Source organism: Marmota marmota, unplaced genomic scaffold (assembly GCF_001458135.2).
Source record: "Marmota marmota marmota unplaced genomic scaffold, marMar, whole genome shotgun sequence".
NCBI classification, from domain to species: Eukaryota; Metazoa; Chordata; class Mammalia; order Rodentia; family Sciuridae; genus Marmota; species Marmota marmota.
Window position 1 is genome coordinate 3,516,542 of NW_025999932.1, and position 22,369 is coordinate 3,538,910.

The following is a 22,369-nucleotide window of genomic DNA, read 5'->3' on the forward strand; positions in this document are numbered from 1 at the left end:
AGGAGTGAAAATGTATGTGTGCCAGGCGGCTGCAGTGAGGGCGGCACCTCGTGTGTATCCTAGAGGAGGCAGGAAAGGCAGAGGTGGACAGGGGCAGAGAAGCCGGCTGGACACACAGTGCTGCTGTCAGCCAGGAGGCCAGGCCAGGGGAGGAGCAGGAGGGGAGAGGTGGGAGGGCCAACTCCATTTACTATAATGTCAAGATTCTGACTCTAAACTTGTGTTTTCTGTTTGTGGGGAAGGAGCCCTGGCTGGTAGTTCCAATTAATCAAGAGCTGATACTTCTGTAAATGAAAATAAGAGAAGTGAGGCTGAAGAATTATATGAAGACATACACAGGGGGAACCCCGATTCTCACATCCAACAGACTCAAATGATCAAATCGCAGTCCGGGATATTTAAAATGCTTATTTCTTTGCAGACTTGTAATAAGATGTTTACATGACTAGCAGTCCACAAAAAATGCTTAAAAATAACTTATTAAACCTATAATGTTTAAATTGCACGTCGACCCATTAGATGTGAATCAGACACCATAACTCAGAGCAGTCCCTTTACGACATTGATCCTAGGTGGCTTAGCTCTTCAATATTTCAGGTAAGGGGACAGGAAAGCCAGGCCTCACACCGTGTCAAGTTTAGATCTTACATGAATTTGAGAAACCCAGGAGATGTTAATTCTGATGAGAGAGAGAGAGAGAGAGAGAGAGAGAGAGAGAAAGAGAAACTGAGCAGAGCAAGATTTATCCTGAAGACATGTTAGAGCCAGGACTGGGATAAGCCGGCAGGAAGAGTCTGTTGCTGGGTTGAAAAACACTGGACAGGCCTCCTGAGAGCATGACCAGTGTGGTTCCACACCCAGTGGGTGCCCAGCACCCAACACTGGAGCCAGCTGTCAACCAGGCACCAACAGGGAGCACAGCCACCAACAGAGATGCTGTGCTAGTGACAGTCCACCCTGACCCCTGACAGCCTGCACGCTCAGGGAGGTTCACTAGAGAACACCTGAGTGGAGGCTCCCCCCCCCTTTTTTTCATGGGAAAGAAAGATAATGTTGGGGAAAGAGAAGAGTCTCAGGGAAGCCCCAGAACAGGCAGGGAAGTGACATCAGGCCCTTGAGGGATGGGAAAGGAAGTCCTCAGTGCTTTGCTCAGGACCCAGGTGGGTGCAGGGCATGCAGTCCTATAGCTGAGGTTCTAGCCTGGGGACACGGACAGTGGTCTGCCTCCAGGAGAAACATAAGAGCCACAGGCAACAGTCCAGACAGAGGCTTTCAGAGGGCCTTGTGGGTGAAAGTGACTTCAGTTCACTGTCAGAGCAGACTGAGAGGAACGAAGTCCCCAGGGGAAGGCAGGGCCGGCCTTGGAGAGGGGCTGGTGGCTCCAGGGTGGGCCACAGAGGACGGCTGGGCGTAAGTGGAGAGCTAGGACCCAAGTCACTGGGAGCCTGGGGAGAGGAACACCAACATCAAGAGTCTTTCTGCATTGTAGGAAGGCAGCACTATAATCAAGAGTAAAAAGCCTAAAAAGAAGAATAAATATGATATCGGGGATGCAGACCACGTACACTTTACAAAAGTACCAGGGTGGTAGCAGACCAAAGCAATCAGCTTTCACGTATTAATGCCAATGACTCACTCTCATTAGTTTTGATAGAAGGATTTAATTTTAAGTGTATTTACGGTGGCGGGCGATTTATCCAAGCGTCAACATGCTGTATTGCATTTTCATAGACTAATCAGTATCTAACAATTTATGACTTGTAAAGAGATCTCATACTTCACATTTACATGGAAATTACTTAATCAATTTCTCAGTAGATTAGGAAAAATGGGTATTATCAAGAAAGGATAACAGGTATGTGCATCATCAGATTTCTCTGCAGACGTTCTGACTGAATTGCTCTCTGCTCTGTGCAGAAAATAACAATCAAAGGGAGTGGGGACAAAGGAGGAAGGGGGACAGCCTCAGCCTCCTCGGGCTTTCAGGTGACGAGGTGCCTACATTGTCCTCGGCATTGGAAGAAGGGACATTCTAACAAGGTAGGGCCACTGCAAATCAGCTCTCTGTACTGTTTGTCTTCTGGTAATATTTTCACATCCTGTTATCAGAAATGCGTGTATGAATTATCTACTTTACACACAGAGGAGCTTCCTGATGATTTACAACAACAACAGTTTCTCTTCCCATGCAAACGAGCAGCCCTCGTGCATAGTCAATGAGTTGTCCCAGCGTCTGTCCCAGGCCAGGCAGGGTAGAGCAAAGGAGCGGAGGCACGGCATTCTTACAAGTGATTTGCCGATCCTGCTAGGTCCAGCAAGACCTTCATAGCCATGGTGACAGCAGGAAAGTTCAACCGTGGTGAGTACTCACATCTTGCTCAGTCTACACTCGCATCTACACCTAGCTCTGAAACTTGGAACCCGGCAGCACTTGCCCCATATAAACGAACCAGAATGAACCTGAACTCTAGGACACTGGACCTAGCTCCACCAGGAGCAGAAGCTACCAGGAGTCTGGTGCTTGCAGGGTCTGCAGGTTGAAGGTCGGGGGGGGGGGGGGGGGCCGAGGCGGAGCAGAAGGTCACCCCAAGGGCACTCACGTATATCTGGTTGTTCCCAAAGCGCTTCTGAATCTCGTACAGCAGGCTGCCATCATTGAGCTCACTCAGCGTCGCCAGGTCATCGTTGGGAGCCGGAGGCATTAGCTTGACCTAAAGAACAGACAAGTGTGGTCAATTCTCACAGCTTTCCAATCGGCTGTCGCCACGGTTGGAGGTTTCGTCTGCGACCTCATGTCAAAAGTGTGAGGACCACTTGAGTGTGAAACTGTTATGAAAAGACGACATGGATCAATAAAAATGAAAAAAATTCAGAGCCACAGGGGAGTGTAATGAGACAAGAACCCGTGCTCCACACCCACAGTGCGCACGCGCACACCCCCGCAGGACACCTGTCACTCAGTCATGGTGTCCATCAAGATCACTTCAACATGTCAGCCCCCTCCCCCACTACAGTCCAGGCAGCTGAAGTCCTCTGCAGGACAGAGAGCTGGCACTGGGAACCGAACCGCGGCGTCCCAGCTCTTCTCCTGTTGCCACCATTCATGGAGCTTAGTTTCTGCATCGTTAGGAGGGGCCAGATGTCCAAAGCAGGTTCCGGGTCTGTGTGACTTTTATGCTGTTTACAATACTCTTAAGAAGCTGTGAGGGTGGGGTGACCACCACGAGGAAAACAGAGCCTTCTTGTTCCTCCCAACATTGGGAGGCAGAGTTTAGAAACTGAACAATATTTTAAATAAAAAGACAGATAGATGAATTTGGATTCTTTAACTACATGAATATCTAGCTTGGAAATGTGTAATGATTAATTTTATGAAATATCCTCTGAAAAGTAGACCCTGGACATAATATCGCAGCACTGGTTTTCTTATGTCACCCAAGGACAGTAAAGAACACAGAATATTCCTATCCATGTCCCTGTGAGGACAACGATGCCCACAGTCAAATTTTAATAACAGCATGTTTGTTTGATGCGTGTTCAGGTTTGCATTCCATATTTGTGTTGCATTTTATATTTGGAATTAGATATTGCATTATTAATTTTGTGTGCCACTGCTAAATGATTTAAACATAAACAGTGGGTGTTTTATCATCTTAGCTAAATGTTTATAAAGTGAAAAATATTACACATTTTAAAAGCTAAACATTAGGCTGGTTTTCAGATATTAGGTAACTGTCACATGATGGAATCTTGCCGCGAGTCCCTAAAGTCCACCCATCATTTCCCAGGCTGTCCCTGACCTATTAGAGCACAAACACAGTGCTGTCCTGGGCCTCGCAGGCTCGGGGAGGCGCGACCTCACGGCCATGTGTGGAGAACCCCAGGTCTCTCTCTCACTGAAGAGGGACTTATTCGGGGACGTTTGCTGGAGCTCGGTACGGAAGACGGTGCTGGGGCTTGGAGGTGGGACAGGGACCCCTGCAGGGCCCTTGGATGAGAGCCTCTGAACACACATGGACAAGGGCGGTCACAGCTGGGAGAAGCTGGGTGGCAAGTCACTGGAGGGGAGGGGTCCTGTCAACTGCCCTAACAGAACTCCTACCCTGGGACCAGGGCCATCAGGCCCCATCAGCTAGGTAGGGTGACCACAGGTTAACTGCAGGGCCTCTGGTGGAAGTGACCTGACAGGGTGCTTTTGTTGTAACTGGATTTACAAGGAGGTGCAGGTGGGCCTACGGGAAGCTCTAAGGCCCGAGTGAAGCCTGTCCAAGCAAAGAATTCTGTCACTCACCACACTGCCCTCAACAAGACCCTCAGCAATTCTCTGTTTTAGAAATGTGGCTCTTTCTCATACTACTTTTGAGAAAAATTTCTTTGCTGAACAGTAACTTTTTAAAGTTTGGCTTTCACTGTTGTAGCCTTAACCAACTGCAGTGTTGCACCATTCTGAACCAATGAGGCCCAGAGATGGTGACAATTTTCCTAGGGCCACACAGCTGGTGAGAGGCAGAAGCTGGAAAGGAACTGCTGAGTAAGGGTGAAGACACTGCAGCAGACGATGTAAACAGGGAACACACCCAGAATTTCCCTGAGCTTTTCTTGCTCATCTACTCTTAGCCAGGCATTGGGATTCAGCACACAAAAGAGAGAAAAGGGGAGGAAGAAGAGGAGAGGTGGACCGGACCTATCAGGCAAGGAGAGCCACCAGGCACAGATGTGGGCCACCAAGCCGAGCTCCCACCAGGATCAACGGAACAAGAATGAAGTGTGCTTTACTAGCGGATGACTTCACTGTAGTCTAGGACCACAGACTGGAATGTCTGCCCTCGTGTCCCGAGGAATCTGGGAAACAAGACAAATGGATTCGCTTGCACTTCATGGAAGGGAAACATCTACACAGAGAGATGCCCTCAGGGATCTTTTATCATCGATTTAGGGGTAGATATAAATACCTTTTCTTTCTAATGTCTTTGCAAGATTCTCTTGAATAACAAAATCTTATGCACAGTCATCAATGTCCTCTAAACTACAAATGTAGGGTGTGTATAAACACAAAATTAACAGACACATGAGCCGTGCATGTGTGATATGAATCGATGATACCATTCAATATCTGTTTTGTTTTGTTTTTGATACGGTGACTGAATCTGAGGTGCGTAACCATTGAGCCACACCCCAGCTCTTTTTATTTACTTTTAGACAGGGTCTTGCTAAGTTGCTGAGGCTGGCCCCAAACCTGGCAATCTTCCTGCCTCAGCTTCCTGGGTTACTGAGATTATAGGCGTGAGCCATCACACCTGCCATGATCCAATGTCTTGGAACAACACAAAAATGTGGCAAAATCTGCAACAAGTGAGCATGCAGATGTAACTCCAAGAGCAATCATCAAAGGAGAAAGATGAGCAAGATGATTCTCTGAAAGCATAATTACTAGACTAATAAAATTCCTCTGTTGACCACCACCCTAGCCATCTCGATGCCAGTTTCTTCCTGCACACGTAGAAAAACATGCAGTGTGACGGAGGCTGGCGTTTGTCCCAGGGGCATCTCCCTGGCATTCCCAGACTGCCACCTCCAGTCCAGCGGCTGCCAAGGGCTGAAAGTACTGGGCTGGGGCCAAGACATGGACACTCCCTGGCCTGTGACAGTCAGGATGCTGAGTGGATCAGGGATGGACCCCACGCTCATCCAGATTCCAAAATAACACGGAAGGAAACGCTGATGACCAACTGGAATCAGGAACATCCGTGATGTGGCTTCTTTATGCAGCCACCTCACAGGCACGGTGACAGCTCATGTCAAGGCAGGGAAACGCTGAAGTAGAAGAAAAGCCGTGGGCTGAATCACGCACACCACCCACGTCCACGGAAGGTCAGGAACACAGGAGCCCGCGTCAGAGGAACAGACCAAGGCAAGGCTGCCCGTCCCCTCTGGGACTGGCCACTGTGGCATTTGCTACAAACGTAATCCAGAACAGAAGATCCAGAAGAGCTCAGGAGACACGCTCAGAAGCAGCATGAGCCGGAGTGCGGGAGGGGCTCTGGGTCTGCAGGCCCCTGGCCGCCACCATTTCAAGGCTGCTCTTGGTACCTGGGGTCCACCGTTCCGTTTGGTTCTTTGTGATTTTTCTCTCTGGGAGACAAGAAGTCTACGTCCGGGGACCAGACATCCACAGGCAAGAGAGATGGTCTGACGTGTGGGATAAGGACAAGGGTTCAGGTTCAGGGGAGCCAACAATCCAGAATGGAAAGAGTGTCGGAAGAGGAGGTGGCTGGTGTCCTCACAGGACAGCATGAAACACGAGAAACACTTTACTACGCGTCCCAAAGCTTCCCTGCCACCCTGACCGACGGCCGGAACAAGCCCTCCTACTGCCCACTGCTAAGTGGTGGGCTTGTGGGCCTTTCCACTGACTGCTCCCGACTGCTGGGCGGCTACCGCTGGAGAGCTTGCCCGCTGTGTGTCCACGGATGACAGGAAGAAAGCTCAGGCCAGACCTCCAAACCCAGCTACCCCAGGCGCAGCGTGGAATGCAGACATTCCCTGCCATTTTCAGAGGTGTCGCCAGTCACCTGGGCTGTGGGAGCTGAGCCAGACCTTGCTGCAGTGAACCCCAAAGAGCCCCAGATACAGGGTCAAAGATGTCCATGGTTCTGGGTAATTTGCTTCACTCTCTTAAGTTTGATCCATTTAAAACTCAGTTTGAAATTTGAGCAAAAATATCAAAAGTGGGTAATAAACTGTGTCCAGAAATATTTTGGGGACTCAAACAGTGGGTAGAAGTATTTTTAAGGGAGAGTGTCAGTCAATGTAGAGTGTTGCTGTGTATCAGAATTCTGGACAATGATCTCAATTTACTTTGAAGGAATGAAGCCTGGGGCATGTGCAGAGGCATTACGTGAGGTCAGCGGATGGCGGAGGAGAGAAGACACCACTGCGCAGAATCTCACGCGCAGTCAATCCACGCTGACTGGGGAGGACCAAACTGTCTGGGATGTTTTTGAACGGCAAGAGAAAAATTCTGTTTTCTTGGAGATAATATAAAAGCTAATGTTAATCTCATTTGTTCTCAGAAATTAAAAGAAAGGTTAAATCAAGCCCTGAATATTCATTAACATAGTTACCATTTGTGATGAGACCTATATTTTACAAAAATCTGGAAGGAGAGATGCTAAGTGGTTCTGTTTTAATTTTAAAAACTTCTCTACATTATGGACCTCTCTAAAAAATGTTAATCAGGCTTGGTTGCTTTGGAAGGCCTTGCTAACACCCTCTCATGACACTGGAGTGCATCATCCTGAAAATGCGCTGCCTTCCCCTGCAGAGAGCCACCCAGACCCCCGTGGCCAAGAAGGTCCGTGTGTGGGGAGACACGGGTCTGAGAGAGGTGCCACAGCGCAGGAGACTAAGCAACCACCGTTCCCGCCCAGGTAACAACCAAGCAGAACATGACGGGTGCCAGGACACAGGACAAGGACAGGGGCTGATGTTAAGCAGGAAAGGCCACTGCGAGCCTCTGGATCATGGAGGCCTGCTCATTTTTAAGAAGCATTTTCTGTCTTTTAAAAATAGCATGTTAAATTTCCACCTAAATGCAACTGAATTGCTAGTCATAAACTGTTCTGAATCCACAGGGGGAAATTGTAGGACCTTGACAAAAGAGTTGACTTACTGGGCACTTCTTTAATTAATAAATAATTGCCATTGTATTACTGCTGAACTCAACATGTAATTAATAGCTTAAAGACAAATTAACAGAAGCATTATAAATTCTCACAAAAACATTGACTACAAATCATGCATTGGTTGTAATTGTGTTAGAAAATTTCTTGAATGTCAGAAAACCTCAACAGTAGGAAATCAAATTAATCACACATTTCTATAACCAATTAAGAAAATATTTCAAAACAATACCAATAAAAATTAAAAAACCAAAAAGCTTCAGTTTGATTTATCTAAAGCTTTCTGAATTACATGGAATCCTGAGAAGAGGGTGTTTAGAAAACCTGGCTAAAATAATATATTCAGAATTAGATGCACTGAAACAAAATGGTTTTTAAAAATGTAAATCACTCTGCCATTTAAAAAATACTAAACATATAAAAATCATTTATTTCTATGGCAATGAAGAAAGAAATACATTAATTTCTGTGATCCCTCCCAACTTCCAAGTGCCTCCCATAGCTTGGGAATTGTGTGTGCACGTACACGTACACACATACACACACCATATGTTTACTTCTAAAGATAAATGGCTCTTAATGACTCTTTGCTCCTCCTCTTCTTGTGTATATTTGGATAACTTCAGGAAACAGAAAAATGCAGACTAAGTAATCTTCAAAACAACGAGCAAGCACTCAACTGGAAATCCGCAAGAAGGGACCCTGGCTGAGTTTCCATTTACCACAGGTGGTAAAGACGGTCAAAAACCAACTGCCAACACAAACACAGCAGCAATTGTGCTTGTCAATCAGGAGTACAAAGCCCTACTTACCTGTGGGAATTGCAATCAAAATATTGACTTATGCACCCATTCATTTTTCTCTGAATGGGGACTAGCAGATCCTTGCTTTTGAGTCATTTGGACTTACAGCACGCCTCCCGAGGAAGGCTATGGAGACGCTGTGAGTACCTGCTCGGGCTTGCTGGGGCCGTTCACCAGGCTGCTTTCAGGGGTCCCATCCTGAGGCTGCTGGACACACACACTCTTTGTTGCATCTCTGAACATGATGTCTTTTTCCAACAAACTGTCTTGCTTGGCAATTGGAAGCACCATGGGACCACTGCAGGAAGCAATCGATACCACAATTAGTTTTCTTCTAACGTTGTCTCATCAATCAAAAACTACAGGAGAGCTGGACTATTGAATGTGGTTTCACTCAAAGAAGAAACAGTTTCTATAAGCTGTAGGGGAAAATAACAATGGGACACCTGTCAAGTTTTCTATTATTTTCGAATTCCATTCAATTTGATCTCTAAAAGAAAAAAACATTAATTTTAACTCTAAAAGAAAATGTTTACAGATATATATTTAATTGTAATCGAAAAATCAATAAGCAATTTAAAATTTTGAAAGGCATAACATCCTTAAATGTGAAAATGGATTGCAAACAAGAGAAGAAAGGCCTAATCTTGTGATTAATTGAAACATAATTCAGTTTATGATTTAAAAAGTAGAATCATGGCAATATTTTGAGCAAAAAACTAATACAAAACAGAAATGCAAGCATATTTAATCAAGTCAACCTAGGTAATCATAATTATTGCATATGGTCTACAGGAGTGGTTAGATTCAAACTGAAGCCTGATGTGATTTTCTCTTTTCAACTACAAGGTTATTGAGGCCTAAGTTACACACAGTACACTGACCCTTGCAGGTCTACAGCTGAATGACAGTAGAAACATGCATAGCTGTGCAGTTAAAATAACCAGCAATATACACAAGTTGTTTCGTCCCTTCTTTGTGCCCTTGGGAATCAATTGTCCTTAGATATGTTAGTGGCTTCTCACTGTGGTTTTCATTTGAATTCTTTTAATTTTAAAATATTGTCACTGTTAGATACAGAATGTGTTTAGGATGTGCAATGTGGTGATTCAATATACACCGTGCAATGATCACCACAATCATGCTAATTGAACGTCTGTCACCACCCATGTTGTACATGAGGTCCCAGAACTTGTTCACCTGGAGCTGAAAGTCAGTGCCCTTCGGCTAGCATCGCCCGCAGCCCTGGCAATCACCATTCTCTGCTCTGAGCGTAGACGTCTTCAGACGTCCCACGTCAGTGAGATCAGGCCGCATTAGTCTTCCTGTGCCTAGCCCGTGTCTCTTACCATCCTGTCTTCCAGGTCCTCCATGTGACTGTGACCCAGGGGATTTGTCTCAATAGCTCAATAACACGCCCTTGCGCACATGCGCCTGAACGTCTTTATCATCACCCAGCACAGACACGGAGGCATCTCTACATGCCGGCCATCGTGGATGAGGCTGAAATGAACATGGAGTGCAGACATCTCTTTGAGATCCTGGCTTCCTTTCTCCTGGATGTCTATCCAGAACTGGCAGACAGTGCTGTTTTCTATAATGACTGTGCACAACTACATCCCCAGGAACAGTGCCACACTCTCCTTGCTCCCCCCTCACCAGCCCTTGTTGCCTCTTGTCTCCCCACAACAGCCACCCTCGCAGGCAGGGTATCAGGCCGTGGTGTTGATGGTTGGTGATGCTCTTCCACAGAGCTATGGGACACTGGCATGTCTGCTCCGGAAAAATGTCTATTCAGGGCATTCACCCTTTTTGTAACCAAGGAATTTTATCCTCAATGTTTTTGCTAATGAGTTGTGTAAACTCCTTATCTATGCTGGGTATTCACCTTTAGCATGTACACGGTTTACAACTCTTTTCTGCAGTTCTGTATGGTTGGCTGTCAACTTTGCTGGCTGGATCCTTTGCTCTGTCAAAGCCTGTTAGTGTGAGGTAGCCCTGATGGTTGTTTTTTCTTTTGTTACCTGTGCTTTTGGTGTTCTAAATCCCCTCTAAACAGATTCACTGACAAAAACAATCTCTAATTGAAAAGAATCCCACAAAAAGGGAATGCTTATAACACTTATGCGATTTATATATGGATCTGTTTAATACCATCAAATAATAAGCAATCGATCACTTCAGACCTGTCTGCTGTGGCTTCCATTCATCCTTCCTAGAGTCCCGAGGGGAGGTCCTATGCCTCTTTGACAATCTTTTAACACAGTCATTGTCATTTCCCTGTATTCTCTATTATGTGAAGGCTCATTTACAGGGTGTTTTAGCATCGCTCTAGTTTTCTGGCACTTAACACTGGACAGTCCCTGCTATAAACACCCCGAGTGAGTGAATAATTTTCGTTTTTGGAAACAACACTGTGCATGTGTACCGCTCTAGGCTTGCTGTACAGATGGGTAAAGAGGAGAAGCTGCTCTGGAGATGCAGTGGGCACTAGAAAAGCCAGGTGAACCCCACAGGTCTACACTCAGCGCCCCAGGTAACAGGGCCTATTACAGCCCACTCTCCCTCCCAGAAAAGGACCTTCTTTACCTACTTCTCTCACATATCAATCACCTCTTTCTTTCTGATTTGTTGGGAAATTTAAAAAAAAAATTGAGAGGTTTTACATATCCCAAGATTTGAGTATAAAGTGATTAACAAAGCAGTAGTTGTATTAGTTGAAATAGAAACTAGGAAAATAGATTATGAAATATATAAATTGTGAAGGATGTCTAAAAGGAAGAAATAATGAGTCTAGTGAAATAGCTCAGTGACTCTTATGTCTCAAATCTCATCACAGTATTGACAGTCGATTCCCTGAGAATTTCACTTGGAATGAGGCCTGGTCTAGGATTCCCACGACCTCATCTGAAGTCAGAATTTGCCTGTGGTCACCTGATCCTCCAAGGCTTCAAACCTAAGTCACAGCCTCACCTTTGCAAAACGCAGATACTGAACAAGCTTCGATGGAGCCCCCCAGTCTGTGATCGGACAATAATGTTTCACCTTTTTAACGTCAACCATTTACTTATTCCGTTATACCACAGGTAATATGACCTGGAACCTATTGCTAACAACTGTAAAAAGACATCTACACTCTTAGTGCTTAGTATCTATGTTCATCAACCATGGGAAAATATTTGTGATAGATTACTTTTAAAATAAAATGTGATCATATTGATAGGGCAAGTGGAAAAAAAAGATTCGGAACATAGAAAGGACAAGAAGAAATGTGCAGTTAATAGCAATTTCACCATAAGGGAGCCATGACCAAGGCTTTGACATTCCCCCTTCCTGTTACTGAACTTGAGAATGGCTAGTCCTAGCCCCAGACCCTGCCCTCCCTTTTCCTAGAGTGCTGGCCTTAGGAACTCACCACTGTGAATTCTCTGCCTTTTCCAGATGTTTAACTCCACCTCCTGCCAGCTTTACAATGCAGGAAGGTCTTCCTCCAGGATTGGGAGCCATCTTTAAAATGTGAATTCAAAACAAAGGAGATGCACCCTCTCTCCAGACTCTGCAGAGGGAGGAGGGTGAATTTTTATTTTTAATTTTTTTATGGTCTTCGGGACTGATCCCAGGACTTTGCACACGCTGGGTAAACTCTCTACCACTGAGCTACGTCCCTAGACCTTTGAATTTCCACCCCCCCTTAGATGCCCAGGCTGGCCTTTAACTTGAGATCCTCCTACTTCAGCCTCCCGATTCACCCCTGGGCCTAGCTGGAAGGCTGATTTTGATAAGGGTCAAGAGGAACCACCTGAGCCACAGCACAGACCAACCTCCTCCCCAGGTCCTACAGCGCTTGCCACCAGCTCAGCCAGCACCTGGCAGCTCCCAGGGTCCTTCAGCCCAGCTGGTCCCACTCACTCCCACAGCCATAGTCTAGAAAGCGTTTCCTCCCGGCCTCACTTCTCTGGTGCAATTTTTCTTTGAGGACAATGAGTGATTTTTTTTTAAACACTTCTGTATATTTTTCTGCACTTTGCTAATTTTCTCCAACAAGCAAGTCTTGCTTTGATTATAAAAAAGAAATGATCAGCAATAGAAATTTATCAACAAGAAGCAGAGGGAAAAAAGGGACTAAAATAGTGTATTTTCTAAAAGAAGGCTTTTGGTGAGGCAGACTCCATAAACAGAAAGAGCACGAAATAGCTCTCTTCCATGGGCAGTTACAGCAATTCAGGAGAAAGCTCTACTCTTTACTCTGGCTGTGGAAAACGACAGAAGAGGATACTCCAGCAGATGACCAGCTTCTGAACACAACCGGATTTAGTCAAGACCTGCTTATTTCCATAAACATAAAAGGCAGAGCAAATGTACCTCTAGGAACTAGGATTTACTTCTGAAAATGAAAATGGGACTGTACTCAAAGAACCAGGTTGTCATACATAATGCACAAGTTCATATATAAAGATGAAATAATAATAATAGCTACATGGCTAATAAGATCACTGTCCAAGATTGTGCTTTTAATGGTAGGTTATGATTTCTCCTGTTTTATTAGGAAGTAACATATCTGCAGAAAAGTTCACTAATTACAAGTATATACTTTGATGAATCATTATGAGTGGAACACATTATCTATGTGACCACTACTAAGATCAAGAAATAAAATGTGACTCTTCATGATTTCTAGTGCCTCCTTGCTCTGCAAAGACAATCTGACTTCTAACAGTACAGATTACTTTTACCTGGCTTTGAACTTCACAGATTGTACAACATACCATGTTATTCTTTTGTATTTGGCTATCTGGCTCGATGTTACATCGTGAGTCTCTTCCATGTTGTTTTATGTTTCCATAGTTTATTTCATTTTAAGATTGAATTTCACCATCTCAGCCATGTATAAAGAAGTGAGGTCTGCTAATAACAGTGCAATAGCCACTTGTGAATGTCAGCAGTGCCAGTTCATCTGTTTTTCTTCCAATCAATAAACTGTCCCACTTACCAACAACAACAAAAAAAGGAAAGAAAAACTGAGAAAGGCAACAATTATTGCCCATTATAACTAAAGCAATTTAGAAGACTATAGAGATGAAAGAAAATCGGCTGCATTGAGCCATGCTAGGCCAACAATGACAGCAACAAAAATATCTAATAGAAACAAATGTGAGATAGGTGAGGCAATAATCTTGGTGCTAAAGTCATGAACGAGCAGATGACTCTCAGTGCTAAGCTGGGCACACAGCTACCTGCAGGATTTCTAGGGGACTTTGGGGGGTTTTGCTAACATAACACCGAAAGCCAAAGATTCATGCTAAATCAGTTTGTGGAAAGATTTTAATTAATTGCTATATTTGGTCTACCCCCAAATTACTTTTAGTTTTTATAAGAAAAAAAATCATAATTTTAAGATCACGATGGTGAAAGATTAGCTTGTGTTTAAAGCACAAAATTTTCCTCTTGCCACCTGGCTGGAGTGCAGTCAGCATGGATTTTAAAACATCTGACATGCATCTTAACAGATCTTGGCAAATATCTACAAAGGAATGCAAAAAGTGCTCAATTAAGGGAAGCATCCCTAGGATATGTTTACCTCCTTGTTTTATGTGTACATGAAGAGGGTCTCTGAAAGTTTCAAGTATAACGTTCACTAGAAGTGACTCCTTGCATGTCCCATTTATCATTCTGTCTTCTGTCTTCTGTGACATTTCTCTTTGTCCACAGCTGGACTGTAGGATTCCTTTCTATATAAAAACTTTAGGGGAAAGGTGGATGGTTTTACTAAAACTTTGTGATTACATCCTGCAGAGTTTTAGCAAAGTAGTCATAGAATCTGATTAGTAGACAGGCTGGGTGTCTTGTGGAATCTATTACCAAATGAAAGAATTTGACATAGATTAAGTGACATTGGATGCAAAAGCCCTTTGTGTCCTACAGAGCAACATTCAGATATGAATTGCTATTGCCAAAATAAGTATACAGTAAGTATCTTCATTAAAGTGAAATGAAATCATGTAAGTAATTTACCTAAGAGTCCCCAGAACCTACCCAGGTAGCATGTATGCCGACAGTTGGAACACACTGAGGCTGAGAGGGCTGTGGGAAGACTGCGCTGGGTGATCAGGCACAACTCAGGGGATCAGGTCCTCTGGTTATGAGGGACTCAGCTGATGGTGCTGGATCAGAGGCTGGCTCGGGTCATGAAACTCCTTTTGGAGGCTTAATGCACCTTGCAGCACCAGAGTGCAGGCAGGTGGTCGTGTGGCACTTGTCCATGGGACGCATTCTGAGAACCCGGTGACTGGGAGGCTTCATCTCCGTGAGCAGCACAGACGGTTCACACACAGTGACATCACTGTGATGTCACTCAGTGATAAGATCTCAGGGGACACTGTGTGTGGTGGTCCTCTGTGTAGCGCATGACTGTCAGCACCATTACCATGGCTCATCTGAAGGAGAGTCCTGAAGCTCCGGAGCAGGGAGCAAGGCACCCAGGGACACAGAGCTGCAGAGCCATCTTAGGGATGCCTGGATCAGCCACTAAGCACAGCATCAAAAGCCAATGGACGTCTGTCCTTCTCACAGAACAAGCAGCCAGAGACAAACCACCCAGACAGGAGAGCTCCCAGGCTTCCATCTCCTCTATGCTTCCTACCTTGTCGTGCTAAGAGTTGCTCTCTTCCTGTAATGGAAGGCCACTTGGCATCTGCAGGCCACATATTATGTACAGGGTTGGAAGGGACAAGAAGGACACAAACAGCAGTGCTTACAGACAAACCTTCCCTGTTAATCAGGAGAACGACACTTCTTCCAAAAGCCTGACCTGGTTAGATTTGCCAGATTCACCAAATAGAGATTCGATCTTTGGCACCTACTTATCCTAAATGATTGGCTTTTATTGAGAATTCAAATCAAACTGGGCGTCTGCATTTAAGTAGCAACTCTATGCTCAGTTGACCAATGCATGCATTTCAGTGAGCAGGGTAGTGGCTATTGGGGTTTGAAAGTTTGCATGTCCCCAAATTTATATGTTGAAACATACTCCCTAAAGCGATAGTGCCCAGAGGTGGGACCTGTAGAGGTGACTGGGTCATGAGGGTGTAGCCCCCAGGAATGAGGAGTGAGGCCCTTATAAAGGTCTCCAGAGTGCTTCTATGTCCTTCCACCATGAGAGGACACCACAGGCAGTCCCTGTGGGTGGGGAACAGGCCTCACAGACGGTGAATCTGCCAGCACTTTGGTAGTGGATTTCTCAGACACTGGAACCAACAGAACCAAGAGCCCTTGAGCCTGGGCCCTCCAGCTTCATGCTCAGTGTTGAGCGTAAGCAGAGCAGCGGCCACTACATCACTGACCTCTGCTCTGCTGGGGAGCGGCCAGGCTGTCTTCCTGAGCCAGAGTTCCCACCTCAGGTTGCTGAGCGAGAGCCGAGTCCAGAGGCTCCAACTCAAGACACAGCTGTCCCTTGTTAGCTGTGTTCGAAGCTGTTCCATTCCAGGATTCTGATTCTCCTTATACCAAATGTGAATAGGATGCTTCTACATCCTGAATCACGGAGTTTGATGGGAATGAGGAGTAGCCTCCCTCTGGCTATGAAAACCACGAGTTTTCACATGGCAACAGAGGCTTCAGAGAGGAGCCCTAGCACAGCCAGAGCTGGCCGTCTTTGACAGATGTAAGCTGAGCCTGCCTCGGGACTGTGGCTCCACGGATCCTCACAAATGCAGTCCAAGCCAGCGTGATGGACGCCTTCCCTTAGGTTAAGGAGGGCACAATGCAGTACAGCTCACACTGTCCACTCCCAGGTCCCACAGGTGGGCCTCACCACCAGCCACTCAGCCAAAATCACCTAAAACCAACCCATCCAGCAGCCCCTTCTGATCTGTGGCCTTGATCCTGCTCGCTGGCCTCTTCCCAGCCCTGGTCTACCCTCACAGAGCAGGATCGTGTCTGCATCCACAGTGCTGGGCACTCAGGAGCCCTGGTGCAGCCCTACAGCCCCGTCCCCCCAGGCAAAGCTGTTCCTCGCTGATAGTGGACTTTCTCCTTGGAACACCATTTTCAGGTTACAACCTTCCATCAAATGGACGTTGGTCTCAGCTTAGGTGTCTTTGCTGATGGTTCACCAATGAAAGATGAATGAAGTGTGTCTTCCTCCCCCCTTTCCTTCCTTCCTGGTCATTCTTCAGTCACATACTGGTCTAAGTGCTTTATAGATACTAACTAACTAGTCATCACAAAAACCTGGTAAGATTAACATAGTCAACACCCAAATGAGCTGCTGTACAATCCAGGTACTGACCACCAGCCTCAGCGCAGACTCTGAGGTCAGGGACCAAGGCCTCAAGAGGACAGTCCCACTTCAGACTCCAGCCACAGGGTGGTAGGCAGGGTTCAGGCCCATACTTCTGACCAACCAGCTACAATTCCTAGGAGTCCCACAAGCCCCTCAGGTTTGAAGATTTGCTGGACTGGCTCCTAAACTCATAAAGAGGCTTGCTTTTTATTTCCACTTTTATCATAAAGCTACCAACCAAGCAAGCAGACACATAGGGACAGGACAGGGGTCCCACAGGCAGAGCTTGTGTGCCCTCTTCCTGGGCAACAGGGCATGTACTCTCTGGTCCACTAGAGTGCTCATCGGTCAGGAATTTCCAGTGAGCTCTGATGTCTGAGCTTCTGCTGGGCTTCAGGGCACAGGCAGGATTGGCCCAGTTACTGGTCAGGGGTTTCAGCTCATCCAGTTCCTTCCCCTTCCTGCAGGCAGGCTGGCTCACGGGCCTGAGCTTTCAGACATATGGTAGCACTTCTGGCATGGCCAGCCACCATCATGTGAATGTGGTGTGATCCAAAGGTACAGGATTAGGGAAGAAGACACTCCTGATCCTTGGGAAATCCCTTGGATTCAAAGCCTCCTTCCCAGTAACCATGGACAAAGCCCAGTCAGTTTCCTAGCTGTACAATGCCCACATTTGTACTTGAGCAAAACCTCATAACAAGGTTGAGTAAATGCTTCAAGGTCATGGAGCCAGGAAATGGCAGAGCCAGGATCTGAAAGAGGACTTGGAGATTCAAGAGTCTCTGTCCATGGTACCCACACCATGGAGAGCTCAGACTCTTGGGAGAGCAAGGTCAAGGAGTCTGACGGGGAACTCAAGGACAGAGAATAATGGTCCCTGTGTTTCCACTTCAACACGCTCTGGCTGACAGGTGAACGGGCAGCCATTGTACTGCACAGGACCTGGATGCCCATCACTGCCGTGGAGGGGAAACTTCTTTCTGACTAACCTGTCTTCTTCAGCCATCACACTGAAGGATCATCCCAGGCTAGCAGGAAGCCACAGGCCACTTGGATAACCATGTTCCACACTGAAAGCTGACAACAGCATCGAAGCTCAGGTCACCATTTCCTCTTTAAAGTCAAATCAGGAGCTCAGAATGGCAAATTAACATGGTCACCTCCCTTAAAGAGCTAAGACTGAGCCCATGCGAGTGACATGGGCCAAGTTACTGAAGCTCCAAGCTGCACACAGGTATACACGAAATAGACATGGTGATAAAAAGCACTTTAGGTGCCATTTTTAGTACTAAATTTCCCATGGAAAGTACTTCCGTAACTGCAAAGCTAGCAGCTGTGGACAGTGTGGTTGTTAGAAGTGAACGCCCAGTTTCTGAACAATCTACTCTACTTAGGCATCATGCAGAATTTGCATGGATTCTCTCAGTTTCCATGAAACACTCCAGTGGCCACGCAAGTTGGCACCTATCAAAACCTCTCGACCATGAGAAATCCTGGAAGAGGAGTTCCCCCTTTGCACCCCAGAGGGCCCATCCTACAGCAGCTGCTTCATTAGCAACGATGATGGTAAAGGGACCCCAGGAGGTCTCCAGGGCCAGAACAGACAACAGAGAGGGGCTCCCAGTCAGAGGTCAAGAAGGAACAGAGGGGAGGAAAGCACGGATTTCAGGAAGAGTCATGCAAGCTTAAAGAAGAGAAAGGATGCCTAATAGAGTCCAACTGTGTAGATACAGGATGTTTCAGATGGAAGGACCTTTGGTGTTAAATCTAACCCGCACATTTTCAGATATGAACTTGAAAGTCAGGCAACACAGAGTGACCTTAAGAATGTTAACTGGCTAGAAGAGATCTTTGAAAACATGAAATATGAGATAACCCAATAACAGGAATGTCCTATTCATTAAACATCTGAAGACGGGCAGCTGCTTCCAACAGTGGGACACGGTGGAACTAATACTTTTATCATGACCAAATCATGATTCACTGCACAAAGCCTTACAGAACAATAAAGAAGAGTCACAGTGAGAAAGGCATTTGACTTGTGTGCTGAGATTATAGGGTAAACCATTCTATTCTTCCTTAAAATTTAAGCAAAACATTCTGGGAAGTTGTAAAAGAAATACATCAAGTTTATAATGCTAAAGAAGGGAAGCTGGGTTTCAGTGGACAGAGGACAGGACGGGCAACCATGGTTCAGAGGAAGGAGCACATAAAAGAGTAGATGCGATTTAATACAGTGACAATGTGCCTCCAGTTTAGACAGAGCTTCACATTCAATGTGCACGTGACTCAAAGTGCAGATCTGCGCTCAGGGCTGGGTGCAGCCGAGCGTCAGCATTTCTTCCAAACTCCTATGTGAAGAAATGCTGCTGACTCATGGGCCATATTTAAACAGCAAGAATTCAAACTTTCTCAAAAAGCAAAGACCCATTAAGACATGGACAAACTTCCATCTCTAAGGCCATAGGAAATGGAAGTCAAAAACTCCCTCTTGCAGGAGGTCATGTGGAATGGTTTGTGAAAGTCTTTCTAATGTTATGCTTCTCCTATCAGTGAATATGCACAGTTCTTTCTTGGGCAAAATAATGAATTTAAGAAGCAATTGACCACAGAGGAAAACACTCATATTTCAATCTGTACTTGCTTTTCCACTTCTTCTTTGCATTTATATTTCTCCTGCATTTTCTTAAAGCCAAGGGGTTTCTGCAAGCCACTGGAAGACCAGGATGCGTACTTAAAATTCAGATTGTCAGTGTACTCAAGGATGCACCTGGTTTAAACCAGTGGAACTGAAGTTGTCACCAAACAAAAGCCTTTGTTCAAGTCAATGCAGGCAAGAAAGTTTGCAGAAAACAGAAGCGACCTTGAAGCAAGCAGAGAGATACAGTCGGCTCCCTTCCCAGACCCAGGGTGAGCCTCAGACTGTGAATAACTGGGGTGGGGGAAACCCTGCCTTTAAATGACACGTGAGAGATTTTTCAGAGAAATATATTTATATTTCCTGTAATAATATTTCCTGGTTTCTTTCATAAAGAAAAATTCCCAACACATTTCAAAAATTTGTCCAAATCAAGCACCACTGTAAAATGAAATACACTAAATCAGTAAGCACTATAAATATATATACATATTATTATTATTATTATTATTGTCAACAATACACACATTTTTTCAGCTTCTGAGAAAGTTTTGTCTTTCATAAGCAACAGAGAGAGTCCTTAAACACCCACGTTTCTTCTCAGACAAAAACAAAACCTGGAGAGAACATTATAGAAATTTTTGAATTTTTTGCACTAAAACAAGTCATGTTTTTGAAATGTGCTTTCTTCTGTTTTGTATTTATTTATAGTTCTCTAATGACAATGAAAGTAAAGAGGTAAAATGTCACAATTAAGAACTATAAAAAGAATTTCAAAAGTTCTTAGGCATAACCTATAAACAAGACGGTCAACTTGTAATTTTCTCATGGAGAAGTGCTGTTCAGCTCCTGGAAGCCAAGGAAGCAGAGAGAGGAGGGACCCAGGGACAAATAGTGTTAAGTGAAACGAAATTATCATTGAGGTTTTTTTGGTTTAATTTTTGATTCTAATTCTAGAGAAAGATAACAGTAGATTACAAAGAAAAACAGGCAACATTTCAATATGTAATGTATTTCAAAATTTCCAAGCTTTGATCAGGGATGCAATGAGAAAAAAAAAGTACTTAGGCCATTTACTTAATTGTGTGGAACAAATAAGTCATTGATTGATCAGTCTATTTATAAACTAATTAATCTGTTGTTCAGTCAATAATTTTTTAAAAAGTGAAAAGCATTGGGAAGACTGGTTGTTTGGGTCTGTTTTACTTTTTAAATGAAACAGAAACCAAAAACAATACTACAGACACAATGATTAACATTTATCTACCACAACCTTGTTTTCATTTTAACATCTCCTAACTTGGGAGCCTACCACGCAATGTCATCCTTAGAGTGGGACCACGTTGGGTGTGAATTTTCATATTTACATTTGGAGAATAAAATCCTTCCATAGCAAATATTTGAATTATTCCTCTTTCTCAGTGATATCAGTGACACAAGAATGTAAGAAGTGTGGTGTGTTTGTTTTCACTGCTGTGACTAGAACAACTTAGAGGAGGGATAGTTTATTTCAGGCTCACAGCTTCAGAGGTTCAGCCATGGTTGGCCAGCTGCCCTGCTCTGGGCCTGCCTGAGGCAGTTTTGCTACCAGGGATTGAACCCAGGGGCACTCAACCACTGAGCCACGTCCCCATCCCGATTTTGTATTTTATTTAATAACTTACTTAGTTACTTAGTGACTCACAGTTGCTGAGGTTGGCTTTGAACTCACAATTCTTCTGTCTCAGCCTCCCAAGCGACTGGGACTACAGGCGTGCTCCAGCATGCCCAGCCTGAGTCTGAGTTTTAAGGCTGTCTTTTCTCCTCTCACACATGTGTGACACCATCCCCTGACTCCCCCCCCCCACCCCAAAACACAGGAGAGTGACCCTGCAGGCAGCAGTCAGAGCCTGAGGTCCATAGCTGGGAGACAGACACTTGTGCATCATTTCCTAGCTCCGGGGCCTGGGGAGATGAGAGAATCTCAACAGGGCTTTGAAGACAGCAGTTTACGGAAGATCTCTGCTCTCACAGTGGGGGCATAAAAACCAAGCTCCTTTACAACAGGATTAAAATATTAAACCCAAGGCAAACATACTGTAGCATCAACTAGGGGATGCTGCACTCTGGCCTGTCCTTACCCAGAGCAGTTTTACATTAAAAGTGCTTTGCACGCCTGGGAGGCAGGCACTGAACTGAGAGTCTCCCCAGGGTTCACCTGGGCATCATGATGGCCTTGTGACACTCTCCACAAATGCTCTCTTCCTTTCCAGGAAGGGAGACTGAGTCATGTCAATCCTGTGCCTCCCTCCACCCCTGGGGAGCTGAAGAAGAATGTGGGAAGAGTGTGCCTGTGGTCCCTCTGCTGTTCACAGAGAGAGCTCAGTGCACAAGCCGCCCCTCCTCCCTGCTGGAGGCTTGTCGGGGAACCTCCCTCGGGAGCCCTGATCTGGCTCACAGGCTGAGTGGGTGAACCTCCTGAGTGATGGTGCAAGCATGGTGCACGTTTAGCCCTTCTCCAGTGTGCTCACTTGATGATCAGGTGGGTTCTGCCTGTCTTCATTGTCTGTTTCTCAGATGGCTGAAAACCCAGAAGGCATATTTATTTGTCGTCCTCAAATTAGACATAATCTTCACTGCCAGACAGGAATCAGGTTCAGAGAAAAGAGTAGTCCCTCAAGGCCCTGCTGCTGAAATGCAGCACATTTCATTTCAACTGGAAATGTTTTTTTCTTTCTTCGTGTACTGATTTCCTCTGTTTTTGAGATACAATTCACAGAGCATAAAATCCACATCTTCAAAATGTATAGTCAGTGTACACTTTTTACACTCTCACAGTTTTACAAATTGGTGTTACCACTGCAACTATCTACTTCTAGAACATTCCACCATCCCCCAAAGAAATCTCTCATCCCTTAGCAGTCACTCCTTATTTGCCCTAGCAACTGCTAATCCACTTTCTGTCCCTAGGGATTTGTATATT

The 22,369-nt window shown here is 45.3% G+C and overlaps 1 protein-coding gene across 4 annotated transcripts in view; it reads right to left on the reverse strand.

Annotated features, from left to right (window-relative positions):
* Positions 1-22,369, reverse strand: part of Myo16 (myosin XVI) — a 420,601-nt gene that overhangs the window by 246,084 nt on the left and 152,148 nt on the right. For all 4 annotated transcript variants that reach the window (XM_048800642.1, XM_048800640.1, XM_048800641.1 and 1 more), the window contains 2 exons: positions 8,633-8,783; positions 2,601-2,711 (listed from right to left, as the gene is read on the reverse strand). In XM_048800642.1, the coding sequence (XP_048656599.1) occupies positions 2,601-2,711; positions 8,633-8,783 (262 nt within the window). The remainder of the gene's footprint in view (positions 1-2,600; positions 2,712-8,632; positions 8,784-22,369) is intronic.